At 49.1% G+C, this 26,801-nt stretch overlaps 2 protein-coding genes and 1 pseudogene across 2 annotated transcripts; 1 reads left to right on the top strand and 2 right to left on the bottom strand.

Annotated features, from left to right (window-relative positions):
* Positions 1–411: 411 nt before the first annotated feature.
* On the top strand, positions 412–2,526 carry LOC136454444 (uncharacterized). Its single transcript, XM_066454867.1, has 3 exons — positions 412–1,890; positions 1,978–2,128; positions 2,237–2,526. Exons 1-2 carry the CDS (start codon positions 412–414, stop codon positions 2,089–2,091), a joined length of 1,593 nt encoding a protein of 530 aa, XP_066310964.1. The 3' UTR covers positions 2,092–2,128; positions 2,237–2,526.
* A 1,137-nt stretch (positions 2,527–3,663) lies between these two features.
* LOC136449736 (xylan glycosyltransferase MUCI21-like) lies at positions 3,664–23,108 on the bottom strand (annotated as a pseudogene).
* A 477-nt stretch (positions 23,109–23,585) lies between these two features.
* Positions 23,586–26,114, bottom strand: LOC136449737 (uncharacterized). The gene is made up of 3 exons (XM_066449902.1): positions 25,580–26,114; positions 24,021–24,165; positions 23,586–23,943 (listed from the first exon to the last, which is right to left on the bottom strand). Exons 1-3 carry the CDS (start codon positions 26,057–26,059, stop codon positions 23,855–23,857), a joined length of 714 nt encoding a protein of 237 aa, XP_066305999.1. The 5' UTR covers positions 26,060–26,114; the 3' UTR covers positions 23,586–23,854.
* Between the last annotated feature and the right edge of the window lie 687 nt (positions 26,115–26,801).

Genomic DNA, 26,801 nt, shown 5'->3' with positions numbered 1-26,801 from the left:
GGTCCGTACCCCCGTGACTGAAATCATGGATCCGCCACTGGTAGCTAAGGTGTGAAGCCTCTTATCAAAATTCTAGAGACACAGAAGAAATATTCTCTATATTATTATACACCTTCTGTTACACGTCTGGTCCCGTTTTTTCTCAGGTTCACGCCATGCATAGTTTTGTAGTTTGGTCGGCGTACGTCCTAAAATGTGGCGTACAAATTAGATCATTTATGCATGGATTCTCACGCTTACACACGTCGTGTATGTACGTGCATGTGTATTTAGCCGCCTCGATTGCAACTCGAAAAGCAGGAGCCTGGAGCAAGGCGTATGTACACGTAGCGTGCGGCCATCGTTACATGCGCACGCCGTTGTTTCTGTGAAAGGGTCGGACGGCAAGGGCTGCTTTACATCGATTCATCAATGGTGCGCAAATGGAAGGCCGCCGCCATGGGCGGCGGGGGAGACTACCACCACCTGCCACGGCATTGTGTGGCGCTGTCGCTGTTCATCCTGGTCTCGGCCACGCTGGCGTTCCTTGCGTACGTCGCCTGCTCTCCGGTCCCGGGTGGCGCCGCCGCCGGTGGACTATACCAGTGGTGGAGGTGGCAGGGTTCCGCTGGCACGTCGTCCGGCGAGCTCATCCGGACCCACGTCGATGACGGCGCTAGGTCAGGCGTCGCTCGCACGCCGACGTCCCTGTCGCACATCGTGTTTGGCATCGGCGGCGCGGCTCGGACGTGGGGCCACCGCCGCGGGTACGTGGAGCTGTGGTGGCGGCCCGGGCAGACGCGCGGCCACGTCTGGCTCGACGAGGAGCCGGCGAGCCCGTGGCCAGCGGCCACGAGCCCGCCGTACCGCGTCTCGGCGGACGCGTCCCGGTTCGGGCGCCGGGCGTCGGCGTCGCGGATGGCGAGGATCGTCGCGGACTCCTTCGCGGCCGTCGTGACCGCGGCGAACGGCACAGCAGGGGAGGACGGCGGCGGCGAGGTGCGGTGGTTCGTGATGGGCGACGACGACACGGTGTTCTTCCCGGACAACCTGGTGACGGTGCTCCGCAAGTACGACCACGAGGAGATGTACTACGTCGGGGCGCCGTCGGAGAGCGTGGCGCAGGACGTGGTGCACTCGTACGGCATGGCGTTCGGCGGCGGCGGGTTCGCGGTGAGCTACCCGGCCGCGGCGGAGCTCGCCAAGGCCTTCGACCGCGTCGACGGCGGCTGTCTCGACCGGTACAGGGACTTGTTCGGCAGCGACGAGCGCGTACATGCCTGCCTCAGCGAGCTCGGCATCCCGCTCACCCGCGAGCCGGGCTTCCACCAGCTGGATTTCCGCGGCGACGCGTATGGGTTCCTGGCGGCCCACCCGGTGGCGCCGCTGGTGTCGCTGCACCACCTGGACCTGATCCAGCCCATCAGCCCGCACGGGGGGACCTCGCTGGACGCCGTGCGGTCGCTGGTCGACGCAGCCCGGCACGACCCGGCCCGAACGCTGCAGCAGACCTTCTGCTACCACCACGACGACGGCGGCCGAACCTGGTCCGTCTCGGTCGCGTGGGGCTACACCGCGCAGGTGTACTCGTGGGCCGTTCCGGCCCACGAGCTGGAGGTCCCGCTGCAGACGTTCGAGTCCCTGAGGAAGACGACGGCCGACGGGCTGTTCGTGTTCAACACCCGGCCCTGGAGGCCTGCAGACAGCGCGTGCGCCCGGCCCTTGACCTTCTTCCTCAGCCGCGTCCGGAACGAGACGGCGGCGGCGGCGGCCACCGTGACGGAGTACACGAGGCACGCCGTCGGGAAGCCGCCGGAGAAGGAGTGCGACATGCCTGGCTTCCGTTCGGCTACTGCTGTTCGGACGGTCAGGGTCCTAGCGCCCAAGATGGACCCTAGAGACTGGCACCGGGTAATTGACTAACCAACGCATCATCGGCTCGATCGTTTCTGTCATCTCGGATTCTGCAGGAATTGAGCGCTCCAAGCATGTTTTCAGGCACCACGGCGGCATTGCTGCGAGACCGAGAGGCATGGGCCGGGCACGGTTCTGGAGGTGCGGATACGGCGGTGCGCCGCCGGCAGAGGAGAGCTCGCCGTGGCCACGCCGTAGATCCATCCATTTTGTCGCGGCACCGAGATCGAGCGACGTAAGTGACACTCTATCTGATCTTGATGCTGACTGCCACGGTGAGTGATGATGGATGATTGTCATCAGAGCGATAATGTTCCTAATACAGGTTCTTTGTTCATTGCAGAGGCGGTGCGGTTCTCATCTTCTCCAAACCGGCAATACTATTCCAAATAACATGGCCGTGTCGATTGCATATACGGAGTATTTACTAATACCATAATGTCATTTTTGAGTACCAGTTATAAATTTTCTGCTGGTCTAAATCATCATTGTAAATCTACCTTTACAACAGGCACAGTTGATTGCATTTTTTACCATTAAAGGCTTGTTTGATGTCCATATATTTACCTCAAATCCACGTATGTTGAGGTCTTGTTTGGATGCATGTGTATCCACTTCAACCCACATGTGTTGGAGTGGATCGGAATGAAACTTAGTTTAATTCAACTCCAATACACTTCAAAACATGTGGGTTGAAATGAATACATGCACATCCAAACAAGACCTGAGGTGAAAAAATATCTAGATACATCTCAACATATGTGGATCGATATAAATACATGGGTATCCAAACAAGCCCTAAATTGTGTTGAAAACCCACGTGCTTAAACTAAATAAAGGTACCAATGTAGTAGTTGCGGGCATTTTTTGGGCACTGCCCCTAGAAATGGTGAGGTGAGATTCACATAAATGCTCGTTTATGCTGATCATGCATTTGCATATATGAGCATACTAAGGTGGCCACCTCTGTTAATCGTCGTTCTATAGGGGCGGCACTCTTAAAACGGCTGTCTCTAGAAATAGTTGTCACAAGAACAACCCATAACTTTTCATATCAAGTTGGATGGAGATGAATGTTATACCAAAATTGTTGATCACAATGTGACTTATAACTTTGTAGTTGACAATTGTTTTATTTGAAATTTTCGGTCCAAAAATCATTTTAAATCCTTAGATTTTGTAATTTAAAATCTATAATTTTTAAACAAACCTCTGATATTAACATAGTCTACACCATTGTATTTCACAATGCAATCTATAACTTTGTAATCGACAAAATTTTTATTTGAAATTATTTGGAGCACCAAATATGTGTTTTAAACTCTCAGACTTTGAAATTTAAATATGAGAATATCCAAACGGCATCAAATGTTGACATGATCAATATGAAAGTTGTAACGAGCTTGACAAGTGTTTTAATGTGAAGTCCATGACAAGTGGGGGCAAATATGTAAAACACCTTTCCATCAGCAATAATATTTGTGCTTGATACATCCTCTTCCTTTCTGGCATACATTGAGCTTCAAATTTCGAGTTAGGGCTAGAGGGTTGAGGTTTGGCAATTTTTGGACCAACATTTTGGTGTCAATTTCATCATATAGAATCTATCCAACTGAGTTACTCTTAGCTTGCGAATGATTCCCACATGGACCAACAGATATACAAAATTCTCCGTGTTGAAAAGAAAATAATGGAATGAACGAAATTATATGTATTAGTGTTTTTAGTCACTGTTTTAAAGGAACATACACTTTTGGTTTGTTTGGGTATACTTGTATCCATCTTGACCCATGTGTTTTGGAGTGGATTGAGATGAAATTTGAACTAAGTTTCACCACAATCAACTTCAAAACACTGATGGGTACAAGTGCATCTAAACAAGATCTTAGTTGAACAGGTGAACATACGGGGAGGGTGTTATAATCAAGTAAAGTAACACTTCCTCACCTCTAAATAAATTAATTTATATAACTAAATTTATAAATAAAATATCAATATTTATAGCACCACATATAAGCGTCTACTCTGTTGTCGCTCCTTGATTTAGCGATATAAATTAATTTGCGGTGCTATAAATATTTGCGGTGATGCATCTGGAGTGGACACTTGACTCTGTTGTCGCTCCTTGAGCCGGGAGTGGATCCTGGCCAGTGTCTCCCGGAACCTGCCGAGGTCCAGGCTCACGTTCTGCCCGCGCAGGTACACGTGCTCCACAAGCTCCCACTCCTGCTTCCCCTGCTCCCGCCTCGCCCGCGCCGGGTCGGCCACGACGACGTGGCCAGCCGGGTACTTGCGGCTCAGCGAGCTCTCGCGCGCGCTCACGTCGTACTGCTCGTAGTGCAGCCCCATCCTGGCCGCCGGCACGCCGAAGAGGTTGCGCGAGAGCATGGTGATCCCCAGCGGCGCGATCTGCGCCAGCGCCGCGCGGCCGCCGGGGCGCAGGAACAGGAACGCGGTCAGGTCGGCGCCGTGCACGCCCACCAGCGCGTCGTACGAGCTCACCGACGCCTAAACCGCCGAGAGTGGCACCCCGGTGGCCGTCTCCATGACCTCCACGTCGAACCCCACCGACGCCGCCAGCCGTGCCACGGCCTCCTGGTTCTCGATCACGCGCCTCCCCTTGCGCGACACGATCCCGAGCCGTGGCCGCCGCTCCCGCGGCGGCGTCTCCTCAGTCCTGCTTCTGCCGCTGCTGTCGTCGTCGTACACGCCGGCGAGAAAGTCGTGGAAGTCGACGATGGTCCTGTTGTCCCGGAGCCTGGTGGAGTTGACGGCGAGGTAGTCGTGGTAGCGCTTCCCCACGACGGCGCCCGGGAAGCAGTGCGTCCTCTTGTCCCTGAGCAGGTCGATGGCGTGGTACCTTGACAGGCCGGAGAGGATCTCACAGTAGGTGCCAGCCCACCGCGGGCTGTACGAGAGCACGGCGAGCACGACGTGGCGGCGGAGGTGCTGCGCCGTCAGCCACAGCGGCAGGAACCCGTCGTTGAAGACGTGGAACATGTTGTGGCTGTACCCGCCCGCCGTCACGACGAGGACCGGCGCGTCGTGCCGGACGTCGCACCGGTGCGCCGCCGCCTCCTCCGGCCGGGCCACCCGTCGGAGCCTGACCTCGTGGATGGTCTTGGTGATGTTGGCGTCCCACTTGCGCGTGTAGGGCCGTATCCGCTCCTCCGTCACGGCCGCGGCCGCGGGCTCCGGCGCTGACGACGATGCTCCTCGCGGCGGCGGGAACAGCAGGAGGGACAGGGACGCGGCGTCCGTGCGCACGTCTCCGGCCATGAAGCAGACGTCGGAGCGGTCGCAGCAGATGGTGTGGCTGGGCAGGGACGCGCACGGCGAGCCCACCTGGTTGTCAAGAACCACCTGCTGATGATGCTGGTGCTGATGGAGCGCGCCGCCGTGTCGTTCCTGGTCTGCATCGCCGCGGCCAACAACGTGCTCCTCCAGCCCAAGTGGTGATGCTGCTGACGACGGCGTACGGTTCGTCGAGCTGGGCCTGGGCGCGGAGATGGCGACGAGGGCCCGGAGACTAAGAAGCGCGGGGCGTAGACGACGGCGCACAGGGTGATGACGGAGAGCACGAGGAAGACGTGGGCGAGGAACTCCCCTCCCTTGGTGGCCTTGACGGCTGCAGCTGCCGCTGCCGCTGCGTCGTCCATGGCGGGCGGCTTGAGGCCGGACGACGCCTTTGAGGCCGAGGCCGCCATGCTAGATTTCTCGATCGGGTCGGTGTGGAACGGAATTAATATCAGAACGGGCCGGGGACCGGGGTCTCGCTTCGCGTGCGACGGATCACTGACGCTGCCGTCCTTTGTCTCTACGTCCTACACGATAGAAGTGCACCTTAAAATTTATAAAAACAGTAATTTTGTCTAGATTTTCACCAGTCCCACAATGCACACATCTTAACCTTGTCTAGATGCTATGCGAGAGAGTGGCCAACCGTGCATCTCAGTTCTATGCACATATATCTTCAATTAAAAAAGAACTGTAGCCGCATGGGAGGAGTCTGGAGCCTTGTACACGGAATTTTCTTCCTAATTTTCTAAACTTTGCAGTCCCGCGCATTCTACTCAACCAGACTCTATATATGCTACTCTTTGTTTGTTTATTGCCACTCTCGAAAAGCTGAAACAAGGTCGAATTTGCTTCCCAAGAAAAAGGGTTATCAGTGTGTGTGTGTGTGTGTGTGAGAGAGAGAGAGAGAGAGAGAGAGAGAGAGAGAGAGAGAGAGAGAGAAGAGAGAGAGAGAGAGAGAGAGGGCGGCCGCCAGCCCCCGCTGCTTCCGGTCCAGGTGTCCATTTTTTGTTTTTACATCGTCCAAGCATGCACATGCACTTGTGTCTTGGTAGCCAAAAAAAAAAAAAAAAAGGAAAAAAAAAGAGTACACTTCCAACCAAGAAATTTATATGGTTTCTATAGCATCAATTACTGTACCAACTAAGCAAAAGGCTAATACATCACTATAGTAGCTATATTGCAGACAGAGAAGTGAATGATTTGGTATATAGAAAACCATGTCTATATACACATGAACCAAAACATAAAGAGATGTGATTGGATGAACATTTTATTTATACTCATTCTAAATTATAAGGCGTTTGAATTTTCTAGATATATTGATATTGATTTTATTATGTATCTAGATATAGTGCATATCCAAGTGTATAGCAAAAGTTACATATTTAAAAAAGTTAAAACATCTTATAACTTTGGAACGAAGAGAGTAGAAAATATCCATTAGGAACTTACTTTCCATATGTCTATATTAATTTGCAAATATGAAAATTATCGCATAGTTTCTACGCTGGGACTACTCTTGCACTTAGGTCCGTTTGGATCCCTTGCATTTTGAGAATACGGGTTAAAAAAAATCTCACAATCAAAGATTCTCATCCAAATGGTCTAGATTTTATAGGAATTTTAACTCGGATTTTTAGAATCTCGAAATCCAATAAAATTGTTGGGATTCTTTTAATCCTTATTCTCAAAATTCCTTAGGATCCAAACGTCACCTTACATTCCATGATCGAGAGTACCTAAGATTCTCTAGTCTAACTTTTAGTTGACTAGAATTGAGGACTAAAATTTTAGACCACTTTATCTCACTTGTGTGGTCTAAATTTTTTGTGAGGTTGACTAAACTTTAGACAACACTTTAAACCACATGTTTGGAGCCTCAAGAGCCAAAGTAGTCTAAAGCTAGACTTTAAACCATAGGATCCAAACAGGATCGTATTGCACCTGTAACATCTCTTTATGCAACAGCAACAACAACAATTTATATTGTTAATTTAAACATGCATTTGGTGGATATTTTAGTTCACGTATTATAGTGAAATATGTGAATAATTTAGATGCAAATTAAAGGGTTACTCAAAATCATCTATCATAATTACATATGTAGATAATTTAAAAGATATTTTTTGGGTTCATCTAAATTATTTTTCATAATAACATATATAGATTGCTAGTTGATTTGTAGGTTAAGAGGTTATTTATGTTTTATTTATAATGGCATAAGTTGGTATTTTTTAAGAAAACATTGTCTAGCAATATATCTGATTATCACGATAATCGGAGAATTCATAATAACATATATAGATTGCTAGTTGATTTGTGAAGAATATGTTGAGGATCTCCGATTAGTAATATTGAGGTAAGTTGTCACCCTTTACTTTCCATCTAACGAGTTTTTGATATGTACTTAGTCGAAGTATAAGTTTAAGTTACATTAGCTTTTATTGTATCCAGGTGATGTCATAAATCTATATATTAGTTTTCAACTTTTGTGCTTATTAGTTACAGCAACAGAAACGCTAACGAGCAATCAGTTGTTTGGGCGTCTCCCAGCAACCGGATTTTGAGCCGTTGGATGTGACACATGGCCTGATATGGGACGTCCAATCTTCTTCCACCTCCCTCTCCCTTTCTAGCTCGCGATTTTCTTCGAGTCCGACGCCGCCCACGTCCTTGGGCCGCCGGCTCCCTCCGTCACTAGGTTGGCCGCAGCCGCCGCCCCTGCCCCTGGCCGTTCGCCGCCGCCACCACTCATCCCCGGCGCGCGAGCGCGGGCGTCCCCGGCATCGGTGCGAGCGCCGCCCCCTCCTGGTTGTGTGGATTTTGTATTTTTTTTTAATTTCTGAATAATTTGTGAACAATTTGACATATATTTTTCTAATGTTTCGAATCCATATAAAATAATATATTTGTGTTATTCGTAAATTAAATCACTCTGTCCAATAAATTACACTGAAGAAATTATCTTAAATATAACTATAGGACAATGTAAGTGCATGGACAAAAATCTGGTTGTTGGGAGGTGGCTAAAAGAACCAGTTGTTGGCTAGACCGTTCCTATTGCAATTATAGATATTTGTGACTTTTTTTTTATAAATTTGGTAAAATCTACTAAAAAATGATTTAGGGCAAAAACAAAATGGTTCACAGTTTGAACTTTGAAGTTTGGAACGGGAGAAAGTACAACAGAAGTTGATTTTTGAGGTAAGGTAACACGTCTACTCGGGGCCCTCCTCCCTCTCTCGTTGCCGCAGCAGTCGAGAGTGCATCCTGGCCAGCGTCTCCCCGAACCTGGCCAGGTCCAGGCTCACGTTCTGGCCGTTGAGGTACACGCGGCCGATGAAGTCCCACTCATCGGTGCTCCCCTGTCTCCGCTTCGCCCTCTCCGTATCGGGCACGACGACGTGCTCCGGTGAGTACTCGCGGCTCAGCGAGCTCTCGCGCCCGCGCACGTCGTACTGCTCGTAGTGCAGCCCCATCCTGACGGCCGGCGTGCCGAAGAGGTTGCGCGAGAGCTGGGTGACGCCCAGCGGCGCGATCTCAGCCTGTTTGGTTGGCTGGTTCGTATCGTTGCTGGTTCGTTAAGAAGTACTGCTGGCTGATTTGTGTGAGAGAAAAATACTGTTCCGGCTGGAAATTTACGATCGTTTACGACAAGCCACAGCGCAGGAACAGGAAGCTGGTCAGGTCCGAGCCGTGCACGCCCACCAGCGCGTCGTGCACGCGCACCCACACGCATGGCGGACACGACGCGCACCCACACGCATGGCGGCGCCATGGTGTTGCCCGACTCCAGGACGTCGACGTCGAACCCGATCGATGCCGCGAGCTGCGCCACGGCCGCCTGGTTCTCGATCACGCGCGTGCCCCTGCGCGACACGATCCCGAGCCTTTGCCTCCGCGGATGATGCTGACGTGCTCTCTCCGCCGGCTCTCGCCGCCTTGGGATTGGGACAACGGCTCGTACACGCTGGCGAGAAAGCGGTGGAAGTCCACGATGGTTTGTTGTCCTGGAGCCGTGCGGGGTCGACGGCGAGGTAGCCGGTGGAAGCGGGTCCCGACGATGGCGCCCGGGAAGCAATGCGTCCTCCTGTCCCTGAGCAGGTCGATGACGGGGTAGCCCTACAGGCCAGAGATGACCTCGCGGTTGTTATAGTAAGCCCAAGATAGTGTTTCTTTTCTTAGGAAGTAGATCAGTGCGCGATCTTCATGGCACGTCCTAGGGCGCTGGGATGGCAGTGGTCGATCACGGGCGTGCCGTGATTTTCTCGGTCCTTAGTGACCATGTAAAGATGCATGTATTTCCTTTACATAGAGATAAAAAGCAACTGAAAACGTTGCCACTTTGCAGCACCAAAATCATCGTGTGTCCACTGTGTTCGCGTGTGTTCATCGTCTTCTCCCTCTCGCCGGTTCGGGATTCTGACATTTGGTACCAGAGCCAGGTCCTGACGTCGCCATGTCGCAGTCACCATCCAAGAAGCTGCTGACTGGTGATGCCTCCGGCGAGAAGAAGGTCTAGCCGTCGAACTCGCCGCCACGTTGCCGTGGCCGCTCTCACAGCCGCCACTCGCGCAACTGGGACGCCGGGTCACGCGTCGTCGAGCGCATCATTGAGTGACCATCAGCGAACGTCGCGTGGCCGATGTTGACCCGGACCAACTATCCGGAATGGGCCCTGGTCATGGAGGTAAACTTCTAGACCCTCAGAGTCTGGGACGCCGTCCACCATGGCATCGCCGAGGACCCCGACGGAGATGAGTACCACAACGACCGACAGGCGATGGTTGGGCTCCTGCGCTCGGTACCCTCCGAGCTCTAGAGCACCCTCGCCGTCAAGCGCACGGTGAAAGAGGCGTGGGATGCGGTCAAGAACTTGCGGATCGGCGACGAACGCGCGCGCGACGCCAGCGCGCAGTAGCTCCGCCGAGAATTCGGTAACCTCTCCTTCAAGGAAGGGGAGAGCGTCAACGAGTTCGGCATCCGCATCACCGCGCTCGCCACCAACCTCCGCTCCCTCGTCGACAACATCACCGACGCTGAGGTAGTGAAGAAATTGCTGCAGGTGGTCCCCGAAAGGCTGAACCAGGCCATCGTCTCCCTCGAGATGTTCCTTGACCTGAACAAGGTCACCATCGAGGAGGTGGTCGGACGGCTGCGCGTGTTCGAGGAGCGCGCCAAGCCCAAGGAGGTCACGGACGCCATGGGGCGCCTGATGCTCTATGAGGAGGACTGGGAGGCCTGCTGTAAAGCGCGCCGTGAGCAGGAGAACTCTGGTGGCAGCGGTGGCCCCAGCAGCCGTGGGAAGCGTCGGGGCACGGACACTGTCGCGGCGGTGCGGGATCCTCGACGCGTGACGACCGTGATGGCCAGAATGCAGGCGCCGGGAACATCGGTGGCGGGAGGCCACCACCCGGTACCCTCTGCAACAACTATGGCAAGTCCGGCCATTGGGCCAAGGATTGCCGCGGGAAGAAGAAGGGCGCGACACATGTCGCGTAGGCTGAGGAGGATGAGCACGTGCTGATGTACATCGCCGTGGACGCCGAGGTAATCGCACCGTCCGTGTCATGCTGCCACCCTAGGTCGCCGCCGCCCATCGTTGAGCCACAGGCGCGTGTCCACCTCATCGAACCGAAGGTGCTCCTCCACCTCAGTGAGGAAGAGAAGGAGGCCGTGGTGTCTCGCTGCTGGGTACTAGACACCGGGGCCACGAACCACATTACAGGTACACGCACTGTCTTCGCCGAGCTGAACACCGGCGTCACTGGCACCGTCAAGTTTGGGGACAGATCGGTGGTCGACATCCAGGGCAAGGGTACTGTCCTCTTCGCCTGCAGATCGGGTGAACATCGTCGCCTTGACGGGGTCTACTACATCCCGCGCCTCACCACGAACATCGTTAGCCTGGGGTAGATGGACGAGGACGGCTACAAGGTCGACATCGAGTCCGGCATACAGTGCCTCTTTGACCTGGAGCGGCAACTGGTGGCGAAGGTGCACCGATCACCGAGCCGGCTCTACTTCCTCGACATGAACATCGCCGCTCCGGTGTTTCTCACCGTGCATGTCGACGACATGGCATGGCGCTGGCATGAGCGGTATGGTCACCTCAACTTCTAGGCGCTGCGCAAGCTCGGGCGTGCGGACATGGTGAGAGGACTACCGGCGATCAACCACGTAGATCAAGTCTGTGAGGACTACGTCCTGGCAAAGCAGAAGAGGACGCCGTTCCCCAAGGCCGCCAAGTACCGAGCTCAGGAGGAGCTTGAACTGGTCCATGGTGACCTTTGCGGCCCGATCTCACCATCAACACCGCCCGAGAACGCCTACTTCTTGCTGCTCGTCGATGACATGAGCCGCAATATGTGGCTCACTCTTTTGCGCTCAAAGGCGGATGCACCGGCGGCGATCATGACGTTCCAAGCATGCGTTGAGTGCGAAACTGGTAAGAAATTGAAGGTGCTCCGCACCGACAATGGTGGTGAGTTCACCTCAGTTGAGTTCGGTGAGTACTGTGCAGGAGAGGGCGTCCAGCGTCACCACTCGGACCCATACGCACCACAGCAGAATGGCGTGGTGGAACGTCAAAACCAGATGGTCGTGGCAATGGCGAGGAGCATCCTACGCGCGTAGGACATGCCGGGCCACTTCTGGGGCGAGGCGGTGCACACCGCCGTGTTCCTCCTCAATCGGGCGCCCACCAGCGCTCTCGACGGGATGACCCCGTACCAGGCATGGTACGGGAAGAAGCTGCCCGTGCACTTCTTCAAAGTGTTCGGGTGCGTCGCCTACATCAAGCGCATGCGCCCGCACCTCAGCAAGCTCGACGACCGTGGGCAGAAGGTTGTCTTCATCGGGTACCACGACGGGTCAAATGCGTACCGTTTCTATGACCCTGTCATCGAGAACGTCCATGTCTCCCACGACGCCACCTTTGACAAGGGCGCGCGCTGGGACTAGGAAGACGCCTCGATTGCCATCATTAAGCACCCCTTCACCATCGCGGGCGACTATGAGCTGCGGCGCCAACGTGTCGAGGCGACGGCCCAAGAGCCGACGTCTCCTAAGCAGCGCTCACCGGCTTCCTCACCACCGACCGCATCACGCTCGTCATCGTCACCTGGCGCACCGAGCTCACCGCCACCCGCGTCGCCGGTCTCGACACCATTGATGGCTAGGACACAGGTAGAGTTCGCGACACCACTCACTGCTGACCCAAACCTTAATGCCGATGATGATGAGGAGGGGGAGCACTGATACTAGACGCTGGACAACATCCTTGGCACGGATGCAGCACCCGGACTGGCACACCGCGACGCCGTGGAGGCTGAACTACACGCAGTGAGCCACGCCGTGAGCGTGGAGGAACCCAGGCCGCTGAAAGAAGCCGACAGTGACCCCAACTGGGTTGCTACGATGGAGGAGGAGATGAAGTCAATCCACGACAATGAAACATGGTCACTGGTTGAACTTCCGCGTAGACACCGAGCCATCGGTTTGAAGTGGGTGTACAAGGTTAAGCGCGATGAGAACGGCGGCATCGTCAAGTACAAAGCTCGTCTCATTGCTAAAGGCTATGTGCAGCGTCTCAGCATCGACTTCGAGGAAGTGTACGCGCCGGTCGCTCGACTGGAGTCGGTGCGGCTGGTTATCGCCATCGCGGCGCACTACGGGTGGGGCATCCATCACATGGATGTCAAGTCGGCGTTCTTGAATGGAGAGCTCCAGGAGGAAGTCTACGTCCAGCAACCTCCTGGCTTCGTTGATGACAAGCACAAGCACAAGGTGCTCCAACTTCACAAGGCACTCTATGGCCTCCGTTAGGCTCCACGCGCATGGAACCAGAAGCTGGATGCCGAGCTACTGTCGCTCGGGTTCATGCGCTGCGTCGACGAACACGAGATGTACACCCGTGGCAAAGGTGAAGGGCGCCTGATCATGGGCGTATACAGTCGACTGATCTTATCATCACTGGAGGTAACGCAGATGTCGTGGGGAGGTTCAAGAAGCAGATGCTAAGCACCTTCCGCATGAGTGATCTTAGGCTCCCTCTCCTACTACCTTGGCCTCGAGGTCACCCAAGGAGCTCATGGGATCACGCTGCACCAAAGTGCCTACTGCCACCAAGATCCTCGAGAAGGCTGGTCTGGTAGGTTGCAATGCGAGCGCCACGCCCATGGAGATGAAGCTGAAGCTTCTAAAGGAAGGCTCGATGCCAAGTGTGGACGCCACCGTACGCAGCCTCATTGGCAGCTTGAGGTATTTGTGCAATTCTAGGCCAGACCTGGCGTACACGGTGGGCTACCTCAGCCGGTTCATGGAGGCACCATGGCAAGAGCATCTGGCAGCTGTGAAGCGCATCCTTCGCTATGTGGCGGGCACGGTGCACTAGGGGTGTGCACTACCATCCGAGAGGAAAGAAGGGAGCAGTGCCTGGGCTGCTAGGCTACTCCGACAACGACCTAGCAGGCGACGTTAACGATCGGAAAAGCACAAGCGGTCTCATCTTCTTCCTTGCCGGTGGGCCAATTGCATGACAGTCGGCGAAACAAAAGGTGGTTGCGCTGTCGTCCTATGAGGTGGAATACATCATGGCTGCTGGAGCTGCATGCGAGGCAGTTTGGCTGGCACGGTTGCTGGCTAAGCTCATTGGAGGAGCCGTCCTCGCACCCAAGCTCAAGGTGGACAATAAGTCCGCCATCGCCTTGATGAGGAATCCTGTGCATCATGACCGGAATAAGCATATCGATGTGAAGTTCCACTTCATCCGGGAGTGCTGCGACAGGAAGCTGATTGACGTTGAGTTCATTGGCACTGAACTGTAGCTGGGCGACATTCTCACTAAAGCGCTCGGGCGCGTTCGGTTCCAGGAGCTTCATGGTGACATCGGCATGAAGAATTTAGTTTAGGTACTCCAGGGCTTAGGAGGAGATTGTTATAGTAAGCCTAGGATAGTTTTTCTTTTCTTAGGAAGTAGATCAGTGTGCGATCTTCACGGCATGGCCTAGGGCGCTGGGATGGCAGTGGTCGATCATGAGTGTGCCGTGATTTTCTCGGTCCTTTGTGACCATGTAAAGATGCATGTATTTCCTTTACATAGAGATAGAAAGCAACTGAAAACGTTGCCAATTTGCAGCACCAAAATCATTGTGTGTCCACTATGTTCGCGTGTGTTCATCGTCTTCTCCCTCTCGCCGGTTCGGGATTCTAACAGCGGTGTTAGTTCTTAGATCGTCTAGTGGGTGAGTCCTTTTTAATTTAGGATAAACGAGCCTAGATCCGACCTAGAACATGAATTAGAGAGAAAAACTAGAGAGAGAGGTGCAGAGGTAGCTGACTATCGGTGGGCTTGGCGGAGGAGCTTGCCATAGTGACGGTGTCGGTGGTGGGGTCGGTGAAGAGGGTTCAACGCAATGCAGGGCGGTGGCGTCCCAGCGACGGCGAGGCAGTGGGGCTTTCTATCGCTGGCAGCGCCTCCCTAGATCGGTTAAGGTTGTGGGTGGGGTTGCTAGCGGCACAGTAATCCTTGTACTGAGTGTCCTGGCCCCCATCTCCTTTTATATGGTGTTGTGCGACGGGCCCTACCAACCATGGCTCGGTTGGGCGCCTCCAATCTGGCGCGGATCAAGGCCCCGACTCGGTTCAATCTAAAAATTTTCCCCTTGATCTCACTTTTCAACTTGAACTTAAATACTTTATCTTTTTTCATTCCATCATAAATTAGTGCACTAGAGCGTGCCTCGTCACAATAGTTAGTACCATTTAATTAACAACTATAATACACCTCTCTGTCTTGAAACAGATTCTCAACTAGGCCCTCATTGCCAAGGATCATAGGTTTTCCCGTAAACCCATGCCGGCTAAGTGTTCTCTGAACATATTGGGCGGTAAACCTTTTATAGGTGGATCCGCAAGCATTTTCTTTGTACTTATATGCTCGAGACTAATTGAATGATCCCGGACTTTGTCTTTCACAATATAAAACTTTATGTCAATGTGTTTGGTAGCACCACTTGATTTATTGTTGCGAGCATAACATACAGTTGGCTCATTATCGCAGTACAACTTGAGTGGCCTATGAATGTCATCGACCACTTTTAACCCAGGACATAAATTTCTTTAGCCAGTTCACCTGCCATGTGACCTCATAACATGCTACAAACTCGGCATGCATTATGGACGATGTAGTGATGGTTTGCTTGGAGCTTTTCCACGATATAGCTCATCCTGCGAGAGTAAATATATAGCCTGATGTGGATTTTCTATCATCTACATCTCCCGCAAAATATTAATCTTAGTACCCCTCTATATGAAGGAATCAGATCTTCTGTATGTTAGCATGTGATCTTTTGTGCCTTGCAAATAACGCAAAGTTTTCTTTACCATTCTCCAGTGTTCTATTTCTGGATTGCTCTGATATCTGCCAAGTATCCCGGTAACAAAAGATAAGTTAGGGCGTGTACATACTTGAGCATACTATAAGCTTCCTACAGCTGAAGCATATAGAACCGCTTTTATTCGATCGATCTCATATTGGTTCCTGGGACATTGAAATTCCCCAAAACTATCACCCTTGACTATAGGAGCAGGTGAAGGCTTACATGCATGCATACTATATTTCTTTAGAACCTTTTCTAAGTATGGGTTTTACAATAATCCTAAAATCTCCTTTCTTCTATCTCAGTGAATCTCTATCCCTAAAACAAACGAAGCTTCACTGAGATCTTTATGTCAAAATTTGAGGACAAGAACGTCTTCGTCTCCAGCAGTAGATTAACATCACTACTAGCAAGTAAGATGTCATCCACATACAGGATTAGGAAAATGAATTTCCCATTCTTGAACTTTGTATAAATGCAATTGTCCTCTACATTCTCTTTAAACCCAAACTTTCTTATTGTTCCATCAAACTTTAAATACCACTATCTAGAGGCTTGTTTTAAGCCATAAATGGATTTCTTCAGGCGACATCCCATACGTTTTTTTCCTTTCACAACAAAACTTTTTGGTTGTGTCCATGTAGACATTCTCATCTAAATCCCCGTTAAGGAAAGCCATCTTTACATCCATCTAATGTAATTCTAAATTGTAATGCGCCACTAATGTCATTATGATTCTAAAGTAATCCTTACATGAAACTGAAGAAAAATATCTCATTATAGTATATTCCTTCTCTTTGCGTGAATCCTTTCGCCACAAGTCGTCCTTTAAATCTTTTAACATTCCCTTTGAAGTAATATTTAGTTTTGTAGACCTATTTATAGCCTATTGTCTTGGCTCCTTTAGGAATTTTTAAGTCCCAAACATTGTTGGTACTCATTGATCTCATTTCATCTTGCATGGCTTCAAGCCACTTCGACGAGTGAGCGCTTCTCATGGCTTCTTCAAATGAGGTGGGATCACCCTATATTTGAAAATTTTCACATCCATATACTTCGTAGTCATCAGGAATGGCTGATTTTCTGGCTCTTTGAGACCTTTTTGGGGGCCTCATTAGTTGGTGCTTGTTCCATATGGGTCTGTTGTTGCTCTTCCTCATGTGCAACAATAGGTTCTATATGATCCTGAAGGATAGGTTCCTCATGTTCATTTATTGTTGCCATGGGAGAACTAACAATAGGTGCTATCACTATAGTGTCATGTACTGTTGGTGCAGCAGCAACATGTAGTGAGAAAAATGGTTCCTGAACCATCGGAGTGGACACGTATACCCGCTTCATCCTCAAAGTTAATTTCTCGCGCTACCATGCTCCCCTTGACCATATCATGCCTCCAAGAACACCTTTTGACTTATCTGGATAGCCAATAAAATGGCAACTAACTGTTTTGGAGTCTAGCTTCCCAATATTTGAGTTAAATATTTTAGCCTTAGCTGGACAACCCCACACACGTAAATGGTTAAGTGAGGGTTCCCTTTCTATCCACAACTCATATTGTGTTTTGTGCACCGACATGTTTGGTACCCTGATTGAGAATATGAATGGCGGTTTTTGAAGTCTCTATCTACAAACTTATCGGTAAAGTGGAGTAACCTATCATACTTCTCACCATATCCATTAAGGTACGATTGCGTCTTTCAGCTACTCCATTCTGCTGAGGCTTCGCCCGGGGTAGAGTACTGGACAACTATGGTATTTTCCTGTAAGAACTTTGCAAAAGGTCTAGAAACTTGGCCATATGGGGTATAGTCGACCGTAGTACTCCCCTCACGGTCGGATCTTACTATCTTAATCTTTAAATTAACCTGATTTTCTACTTTAGCCTTAAATATCTTAAATTTATCCAATGCTTCTGATCTTTCTTTAATTGGATAAATATAGTCATAATGAGAATGATCATCTGTGAATGTTATAAATGAATCATAACCATTTACACTTTTCGCAAGGAAAAGGACCACATATATCTATGTGAATTATTTCTAAAATTTCTGCACTTCGTTTGGTGTCTTTCTTTATTTTTTATCATACTTTCCTTTAATACAATCAATGCATTGTTCTAAGTCTAAAAATTCTAATGGCGGAAGAATTGATTTCTTAATCAATCGTTCTATTCTCCCCCTTGAAATATGGCCTAAACGACAGTGCCATAATTTTGATGATATGTCATTAATTCTCTTCCGCTCATTACTTACATTCATCCCAAAATTTAGGAGATTTTTTTAATCGATTTGAATCATCTCCTAAATTCTTCCCCTATCTAGATCTACATGCTAGTGTAGGCGACTAATACTATTGTTAGTTCTTAGGATCATATAGGCGTAGATCTAGTGGGTGTGTCCTTTTCAATTCAGGATAAACAAGCAAATCCGACCTAGAATATGAACTAGAGAGAATAACTATATAGAGCGAGGGGGTGCAGAGGTAGCTGACCATCGGTGGGTTTGGCAGAGGAGCTCGCAATGGTGACGGTGTCAGGTGGTGAGGTTAGTGAAGAGGGTTGAGCGCAGTGTAGGATGGTGGTGTCTCGACGGTGGCGTCTCAACGGTGGCTAGGCAGTGGGGCTTCCCGTCATTGGCAGTGCCTCCCTAGATCGGTTAGGGTTATGTGTGGGGTTGCTAGCGGCATAGTAAACCTCATACCGAGTGCCCCCCACCTCCTTTTATAAGGCGTTGTGCGACAAGGCCCACCAACCATGACTCGGTTGGGCACCCCCGATCAGAACGCGGATCAAGGCTCCGATTCAATCGTTGGAAGAGTCGGGAGGAGATCAACCTTACGCGCCACCCCACCGCAGGCTGTATGACAGCACCACGAGCACGACGCAGGTGGCAGAGGTGCTGCACCGTCACCCACTACGGCAGGAACCCGTCGTTGAACGCGTGGAAGTAGTTGCCGTTGTATCCCCCCGCCGTCACGATATGGAGCGGCGCGTCGTGCCGGACGTCGCACCGGTGCTCGGCCGCGGCATCCTCCCCCGGTCAGGCCACCCGGAACCGCACCTCCTGGATATCGCCCATGAGGCCATGAGCTTGCCGTCCCACTTGCGCGTGTACGGCCGTATCCACTCCTCCTTCGCGGTGGCACCGGGCGCCCGCGGTCACGCCTGCCGCGGGAATAGCAGGAGCAACAGGGACACGATGTCCGTGCACACGTCGCCGGACATGAAGCAGACGTCGGCGTTCTCGTCCGAGCGGTCGCAGCAGATGGCGTGGTCGGGTAGCGATGAGCACGAGGATCGCACCTGGTTGTCAAGATGAGCCAAAGCACCGGCGTTACCTGTACCGCGCGGCCTGAAGAAGCCGGTGGCCCCGTATGGGACAGGCATGGGGAAGCGCAAAGCGTAGAGGAGGATGCACAGGATCACGGCAGAAAACACAGCCTCAAACTGCATGAACCGCCATTTGCCCTTGTTCCTGTCGACCGCATCCCCCATGGCCGGCGGCCGGCGTCCAGGCCTGAGGTTGCTAGATAATTTTTTGAAGATGCTTGCTCGACGAGAGGAACGAATCAGTCACGGTACAATATTTTTCTCTCACAACGAATTAGCAAATAGTACTTTTTAGCTTGGCTTTTCAGTGAAGCAAAGATGGCCGAACATTATACAAATAGGATCCCCGTCTAGCGGATGGATAATCTGACCCAAGAACCATTCGTATTCCTCTTAACAAGGACACTGTTATATTACGTAGATATGGCCAGGCTAGCAGGTGTGAAAAATGTGGCGACTTCATGCTTAAAGTCGTCGTGGAGTAACGAAATCTTATTTGCTTTCTACAAGTTCCGGTGACACTTCTTCCCCGACGCATAGGGGTGTTTGGCTGCAAGAATAAGCGGCTGCATCTGCACCCGCTTATTCTTCTTTCTCAAAGTACTGTAGCTATATTACAATACTTGAGAGAGAAGAATAAGCTGTTGCGGCTAGAAAAATACGAACGTTCTTTCGAGTCGAGGAATTGAATCATGGGATAAGTTCCACCACAAGAACGAAAAAAAACATTTCTCTGAAATAATACAAAACATGAACCAATAGTTTCTCACAAGGAGGTCGATTCATCAACACTAGAAGTTGAATGTTGTTAGAGTACACTAAAGACTAGAACACTAATAGGACGCATCAATGCATCCTCCGCATGGGTTCCTTCTTTTTTCACTGAAAACAGCTCCAAATGGCCTTTCCTACTAAACCGTTTGGTAGGGCTCCTCCTCCGTAGGAGTCGAAGCCAGAGCCAAAGAGGAGCCCTACCAAACGAGGCCTAACTATGCTATAGTTTGTCCACATGCGCACCCCATAAAAAGAGATAAATGATTAGAAAGACAAATCACCTTCCATTTTTGGACTTACCTACTGTCATTAGCCTCGACCACTACCCTCGTAGCTAGTGGCAATCTCGTTGCTCAACCCACCCACTTCCTCCCGTTGCCTCTCCAAACTGCCTTAGCTAACTGGAGCCGCTTCTCGCCCCTGCCTTGAACTCACCGTGGCCGCTGACGGTGCCCTTGCTGCTTCTCCTCACCTCACCGCCCATCATTGAGTGACTGATACCCTAACATCCCTTTATAATTGCCAGACACCCCAAATCCCTAACCCTAAGGCCCTACAGCCCGTTCGACTCGACTTGTCTCGCTTGTTTCAGCTTATTCTCTTTCACAGAACACTATTGAATCAGCTGAAACCAGCCAAAACCAGCCGATACACAGTAGTTTTGTGTACCAGCCGAACGGGCTGCTAACCCTATATCCAACTATTCATCTTCAACTCCAGCCACCATCGTGTCCCCGTTTGATAGAAAGAGAGGGAGGGAAAGAGGCTGTTCCATGCTAATTGGAGACCTCCGCTACCATTAGAGTCGGAGCACTATCAATTCGAGGATTTCGATTTGTGCCTACATGCTAAAGCTCGCTCACATGGTGATGAATTTGGCGGGGAGTGCGGGGGATGGGAGGGCAGGAGGATGAAGCGACGGTTGATGGCCTCATGAGGTGATCTGATAAGTGTTAAATTATTTAAAAAAGTAGCAACCCTACAATAACATAAATAAGAAACTAATTACTACTATTAATTATTAATAGCATAATGTATCATGCTAGCCAGAGATACTTATACCAGTGGAGGATTTTTGCCTGCTAAAAATGCTTACATTCCTAAGTGGAGGGAGTAGTACCATAATCTTTGTGTTAATGGGAAGGTTACTAATTAGTTGGCACATTTAATGGTGCAATGGCTCATTGGGGGCTGTCACTTCATTCCCTATAGATATGTTGTAGATGTCCTAGTTCATTCACCCAAAGAAACAAAACTTTCAATTTCTCTACTTGTTATTGGCCTAGTAATAATTTTTCGGTGCTAAATGGTATTTTTCTTACCAGCTTTTGTCCTCGATGAGTGAAGGCTGCATGAGGATGAGGGGCATCAATGTGTTTTCTTGTCATCATCAAACCCGATATAATTTCATATTTATCTTGACGATCACTCAGTAGCAAGTTATATGTAAACATAGTATGAACTTCTGCATAAAGTTTACTTGCAATTTACATAAAAAGTTACTATTAACCAACAACAATTTTCAGGAGAAACAACTTGTCAGAAAGAAAACTAGCTAAAAGGAACTGGGAAGATGTGAAAATGTTTTGTCAAGTTAATGTTTTCTAGGTCGACTTTTAAAACTTGCAAATCCTTTTATAACTTCTGAGTCCCTAGCTTCCTTTTTTTTCCTTTAGGCAACTTAACTGTATGTGACCTGTTTGTACTTAGGTAGTAACTTCAGTCAAAATATTTAGTAGGAACTTATGTGAGGGTAATGTGATAGCTTAAGATTTGCATACAAGAGATTTTTTTGTATGAATGAGCCTTTAATCAATAACTTGTATTATATCAACAACAATCATTAGTATTTGGTAGCAAATTATTATGTAGAAATTTCACTATCAAGATTACTTATAACTCTTGCAAGCACCGTTGCACTAAACTTACCATTAGACATGAAATATTTTCAAAATATATACAATGTGGATCCAGTTTTATAGATCCTGTCAGTCATAGAAAACGCTAGTAACAAATGGATGCTAAATGATAGGATGCTAATAATAATACTCCTATAGTAGAATGAACTAGTACGGACATCACATATTTTGACGTCACATGCGTGCTAATCTCAATTCTCAACCCCAAGAGTAAACAAAAAAAAAAGGAAAAAATCTACATAAACCCCCAACTATTCAGGGTGCCTACTTCACTCCCAAAGTATAAAACCGGATTTTCTATCCCCTGAACTTTCCAAAACCGATCAAATAACCCCCAAGCGGTTTTGGACAGTGGTTTTGCTACAGTGACAATGATTTTGTCTTTATTTATTTATTTCCGTTGAATCTTTGAAAAATCATAGTAAATCGCAGAAAAATAAAAAAAAATAGAAAATTCAATTTTGTTGGACTCCACATGAGTAGATATACACAGTGAACATTTAATATGGTATTCTTTAGCACAAAGTTTTTGTTGTAACTTTAGATCTATGTTTTTTTATAATTAATTGGAATAATTCATAGCTGCAACTTCTATGGTCCAATTATGGTGAAATTTTTATGGTGGGCTAATTATTGTATGCTTGAACTGTAGTAAAAATTTCATACTCATTGGATCATGTATAATTTAGTTATAGATTTATTGAGGTTTATGCTTGTTAAATCTATGCTTTAACAAAACAGCATTTTTATAGATGCTTCCTAGTGAGCTGCTTCAGGTTGCGGTGGGCTTGATCTTAGGGGGGCAGGAGGCGGGAGGCCCATCCCCTCACGGGCCCGCGGTCAGTAACGGCCCATCTAATCCACACACAGCAGGCCAGCAACCGCTGCACCAGTGGGCTGTGGCTGATCCAACCAACCAAAGTATCTCTAATCCAATCCTTCATGTTCCTTTTTAATGGTCAGTTGATTATATCATGGTCGACACTCGACAAAGCCAATGCAAGCTGGATAGGGGTAGAACATGATTGCTATATTAGAAAGGGGTACAACATGATTGCTAAATTATATTAGAATTATTGGTTGAAAGCGGCTGATTCACAGCCTGGGCCCCGGGGGTGGCGGCTAACTTTTCAGGTCACCGGGAGACGACCTCATCGAGCCACTGTAGTGCAGAATTATTGAGCGGAGAAAGTGGGGCAGATGAGAACGCTGAGACAAAACAGCCAGCAGCTTGCAGCTACCCCAGGCCCAGCGTGGATAAAACTGGCCTTTCTCTGTCCGGATAGCTACGGCGCATCAATCCAGCCACCGTAGCAAGCCAAGCAGCCATCGTTACCAATCTTTCCAGGTCAGAAACACTACGCTACAGGTAATGGTTGTGCGTACTGACGTACTGTCACCGCCACTCCACCACACCACTCCACACCAGTAGCAACTAGCAAGCGATTGTGACGACTGTGAACAGAGATCACAAAACAACAGCACATAATCCTATCCACACCTTTTCACCGTACTGGCCCTGTTCGGCTTACTCTATATTCGACTTTTTTTTTACCGGAACAGTGTTTTTCAGCCAGTTTCAGACCGACGAACGGGGCCAGCTCATAGTCACAATAAATTCCTAGGTGAGAGTGACATGAAAAATACCCATGCTAATGCTATATGGTGGAGTCATGTCTGTTCGGCTGATAAGCCTGCTAATACTGTTTCGTTGTGAGAGAAAAACACTGTACCATGTCTGATAAGCCGGATTGATAAGTTCAAACGAACAGGGGTCGCAGAAAGCATGCGAAAGCAGAGCAGCAAAGCCGGAACAGGTTGATGGTTCCCCCACCGATGAGCCGCCTCGTGTCTCACCGGGGCATGCTCCTAAAGATAAGAATCATTGCCTCTCCCGCATAAGGCCACAATATGAGTGCAATGTGTGTGTGTGTGTCACTTGTGGAGAAGAGGGAGTGAACTTCTGAAAGGAAAACAATACAGGAAACATTCTGAATATTGGAAGAACAGCTAGCTTGCTTATTCGTTATTGATGTTCTTAGTATCTATTTACACTTGGACTAGCGAGAAATGTACAGGACTCAAGGAGTAACATAGTTGAGTCTTCTATGTACACCAAGCCAGACAGGAAGCAACTCATCAACTATATACGCCAGGGCAATGGATGTTGGTCAGCAGTCAGCAGCCACACTCCAGGTGCTGCTGTTTCTCAATCCTGGCAGATGCCACCGCTACAGCTACTACTGCTACATTACTTACTACACATTACCCATAACAGGTCGCTGCAGGTTTTCCAACAGGCCCATCTGGACATCATTAGATCCACCATATACCCTACTAATCGTGCCTACCCAAAAATATAGTCGGTTTTGGTTCAGATGCTACACACGAGTATTATTACGTTGGAAGGATTACTATCATAGCCTCTTCTGCTGATGATGCCTCGGCCCTTCTCCGCATACGAGCGCCCCACGACAGGTTCTCTTCTGAATCCTTTGTCGTGCTCCTCCTCTTCAGCTCTGCAATCTGGTCTTCCCAGGACCTTCTCCAGCCAGATTCTCTCTTCCTGCTCCTGTGGTCGACATGGATAACAGATTTGTGAGGAAAAATCCAAAACAGAGCTTCTGGGACTGGAAACTTAGAAAACAGAATAACAAACGATGGCCTTCCACATCATGAATGATTCTACTGTACGACTTTTGCATAAGCCATCAACACACAGGAAGATAAGCTTGCTACAGCAATTGTCAGTCTTACACGTAAGGCAAGGCCTTTCGAATTATTTCCCAGATAATCTTTTGTGTGACATGCATGAAAACGACTTCTCCAAACTCTTCTGCATGTTGCGATCCACTCATTATCCGCGTCCTATTTGTACAGTTTTTGTATCACGGAAAATTCCTGGCCGTTCCCTATTCATAAGTATAAATATCGCATCAGAGCGAAATTATGTTCATTGATTTTTTTTATTGCATATGTGAAACAAAATGGTAAATTTCACCCACTCATGGATCTTATTTATTTTTTGTCTGTAATAGTGAATTCGCCAATCTTTGAAGCACTGTAAAGTTAAAGGCAGCCTTTGAGCACCCAATATCCACACTAAGTCACAAACCATAAGAGATGTTCCTAAAAAATCCACAACTGTAATCAAATTCAGTCATTCACTGCCTGGATGAATCAGTCATCTTATGTTGAGCTTCTGAATCCACATATAAATGTCATGCCAATGCCATGACATGAAAATAATATGTTGATGAGTGTCTAAAGTTGCATAGACAGAAGATTATCATGCTAAAATGAACCTAAATATGACCCTATTGGCCGGCCAAACACGGAATTATTTATTAACTACAAAGCATCAATGCGAAAGCCATGCTTCAACAAACACATTAATTAGGGGGGGCATCCAGACCTACAGTTTTGTAAAGGTTGCAGTTCACTCATGATGCATATGTTTGAACTCCTATCAAGGACTGTAGCTGAAACAACTAGATTTCTTCAAATGACAGATTAATTACTAAAATGAGCCAGATCGTACAGCCCTGAAGAACTGATGAGTCCTCTCATGTACAGATCAAAGATCTGAAGTCTGCAAACACCCCCCTGGCCTCCATTAGAATACCAACAAATTTCAGGCTGAGAGACGTTTGCTGAACGTGCGAGCTCAACAAAGTTCAGCAAATTCGTTTCACGTATAATTAGGCATAATTTAACACATATTTTTCTTCTGATGACTATGCCAGTAGGTTCCTCTCCAATTCAACAGAATCATAAATAAAAGAATCTAAGGATCCCAGCATCCATCCAACAACGCCACAAATCAATCGTAATCTGACTACGAGATTCGTAATCCTGACTACTGACTACGAGATCACATCTCTACCAATCGGATTGGCACGCAATGCAACCAAGTGCCAACGGCATGAAAAAAAAAACCAACAAGTACCCAAGTAACAAGTGAGGAGAGCAGTGATCCACACCTGGTGGTGGTGGTGGTGGTAGTAGGCGCGGTGGGATTGGGAACGGCGCCCGGAGAAGGCGAGGCGGCAGACGCCGCGGGCGAGCGCGCGGTCGTAGCTGGCGCGGCGGCTCGGGTCGGAGAGCGTCTCGTAGGCCTCCTGCACCTCGATGAAGCGGCGGGTGTTCTCCGCCGCGGCGCCCGGCGGGGACACGTCCGGGTGGTACTTGAGCGCCAGCCGCCTGTAGGCCACCCGGACCTCGTCGGGGCTCCCCTCCGCCGAGATCCCGAGCAGGTTGTAGAACGTCCGCGATGCCGTCTGCTCCTGCTCCTCCGTGCGCACGCCGCCGCCGCCGTCCTCACGCCTGACGCCCCGCGCGCGCACGCGCAGGCGCGGCGTGTTCCACGGGCGCCGGAACGCGACGCGGCCCGCGGCCGTGGCCTGCGCGGTGGGGACCACGGCGGCGGACGAAGTGGGGGGAGTGGCGGCGAGGTGGGGCATGTGTGGTTTCCGCGCTTTGCTTTCTCCCAGAAGAAACTGTATGTACTGATTGATGAACAGTGTATAGATTTTTATACAGGTTTAATGGACAGTTGCCCGTTGATAAAAGGTGTCTCTACGGGATCTAAAGTTGTCTCTACAGTGAACCATCATTAGCAGTTGCTAATGACAGGATTAACTAATTGATCACAATTTATTTAATCTTAACACTCCCCTTGATCAATTGGTTCCCGTAAACGGCTTTGTTTGTTCATCAGTTATCATCTTGAAGCTTTGAAAAAACATGTGGAAAAAACATAAGTATACCGATATACCAAGCAAAACTCCTTAAAATCCAGTGGGAAAAAAGTAAGGAGAAACACCATGATATATATAACTACAATGTTAGTAGACCCTTTAGCTATTCCCAAAGACAGTCTAAAAACAGTTTGATCAGAGATCAATATATGTCATAAATATTATCTTTGAAAAACCACTGTGAGAAAAAATAGATAATATGACATTTACTATGTGTTAACATTACCTCATTAAAAATTTTATGTGAGAAAACTCTAGAAGAGTTAAACTCATATAAAGGAAATATAGTGTAATGTGATATCTGAAACATGTTATATTTTAGGGAGAATTCTTTATTTGGCACTGAAACAAATCGATCTTCCGTATTTGGCACTGAAAATTTTGAACTTCCTTATCTGACATCAACTTGAAAATTCCTTCCGTATATGGCACTTCCGTCCATTTG

The sequence above is a fragment of the Miscanthus floridulus genome, chromosome 5 (assembly GCF_019320115.1).
Source record: "Miscanthus floridulus cultivar M001 chromosome 5, ASM1932011v1, whole genome shotgun sequence".
In the NCBI taxonomy this organism is placed as follows: Eukaryota; Viridiplantae; Streptophyta; class Magnoliopsida; order Poales; family Poaceae; genus Miscanthus; species Miscanthus floridulus.
This window is presented reverse-complemented; position numbering and strand designations above follow the sequence as displayed.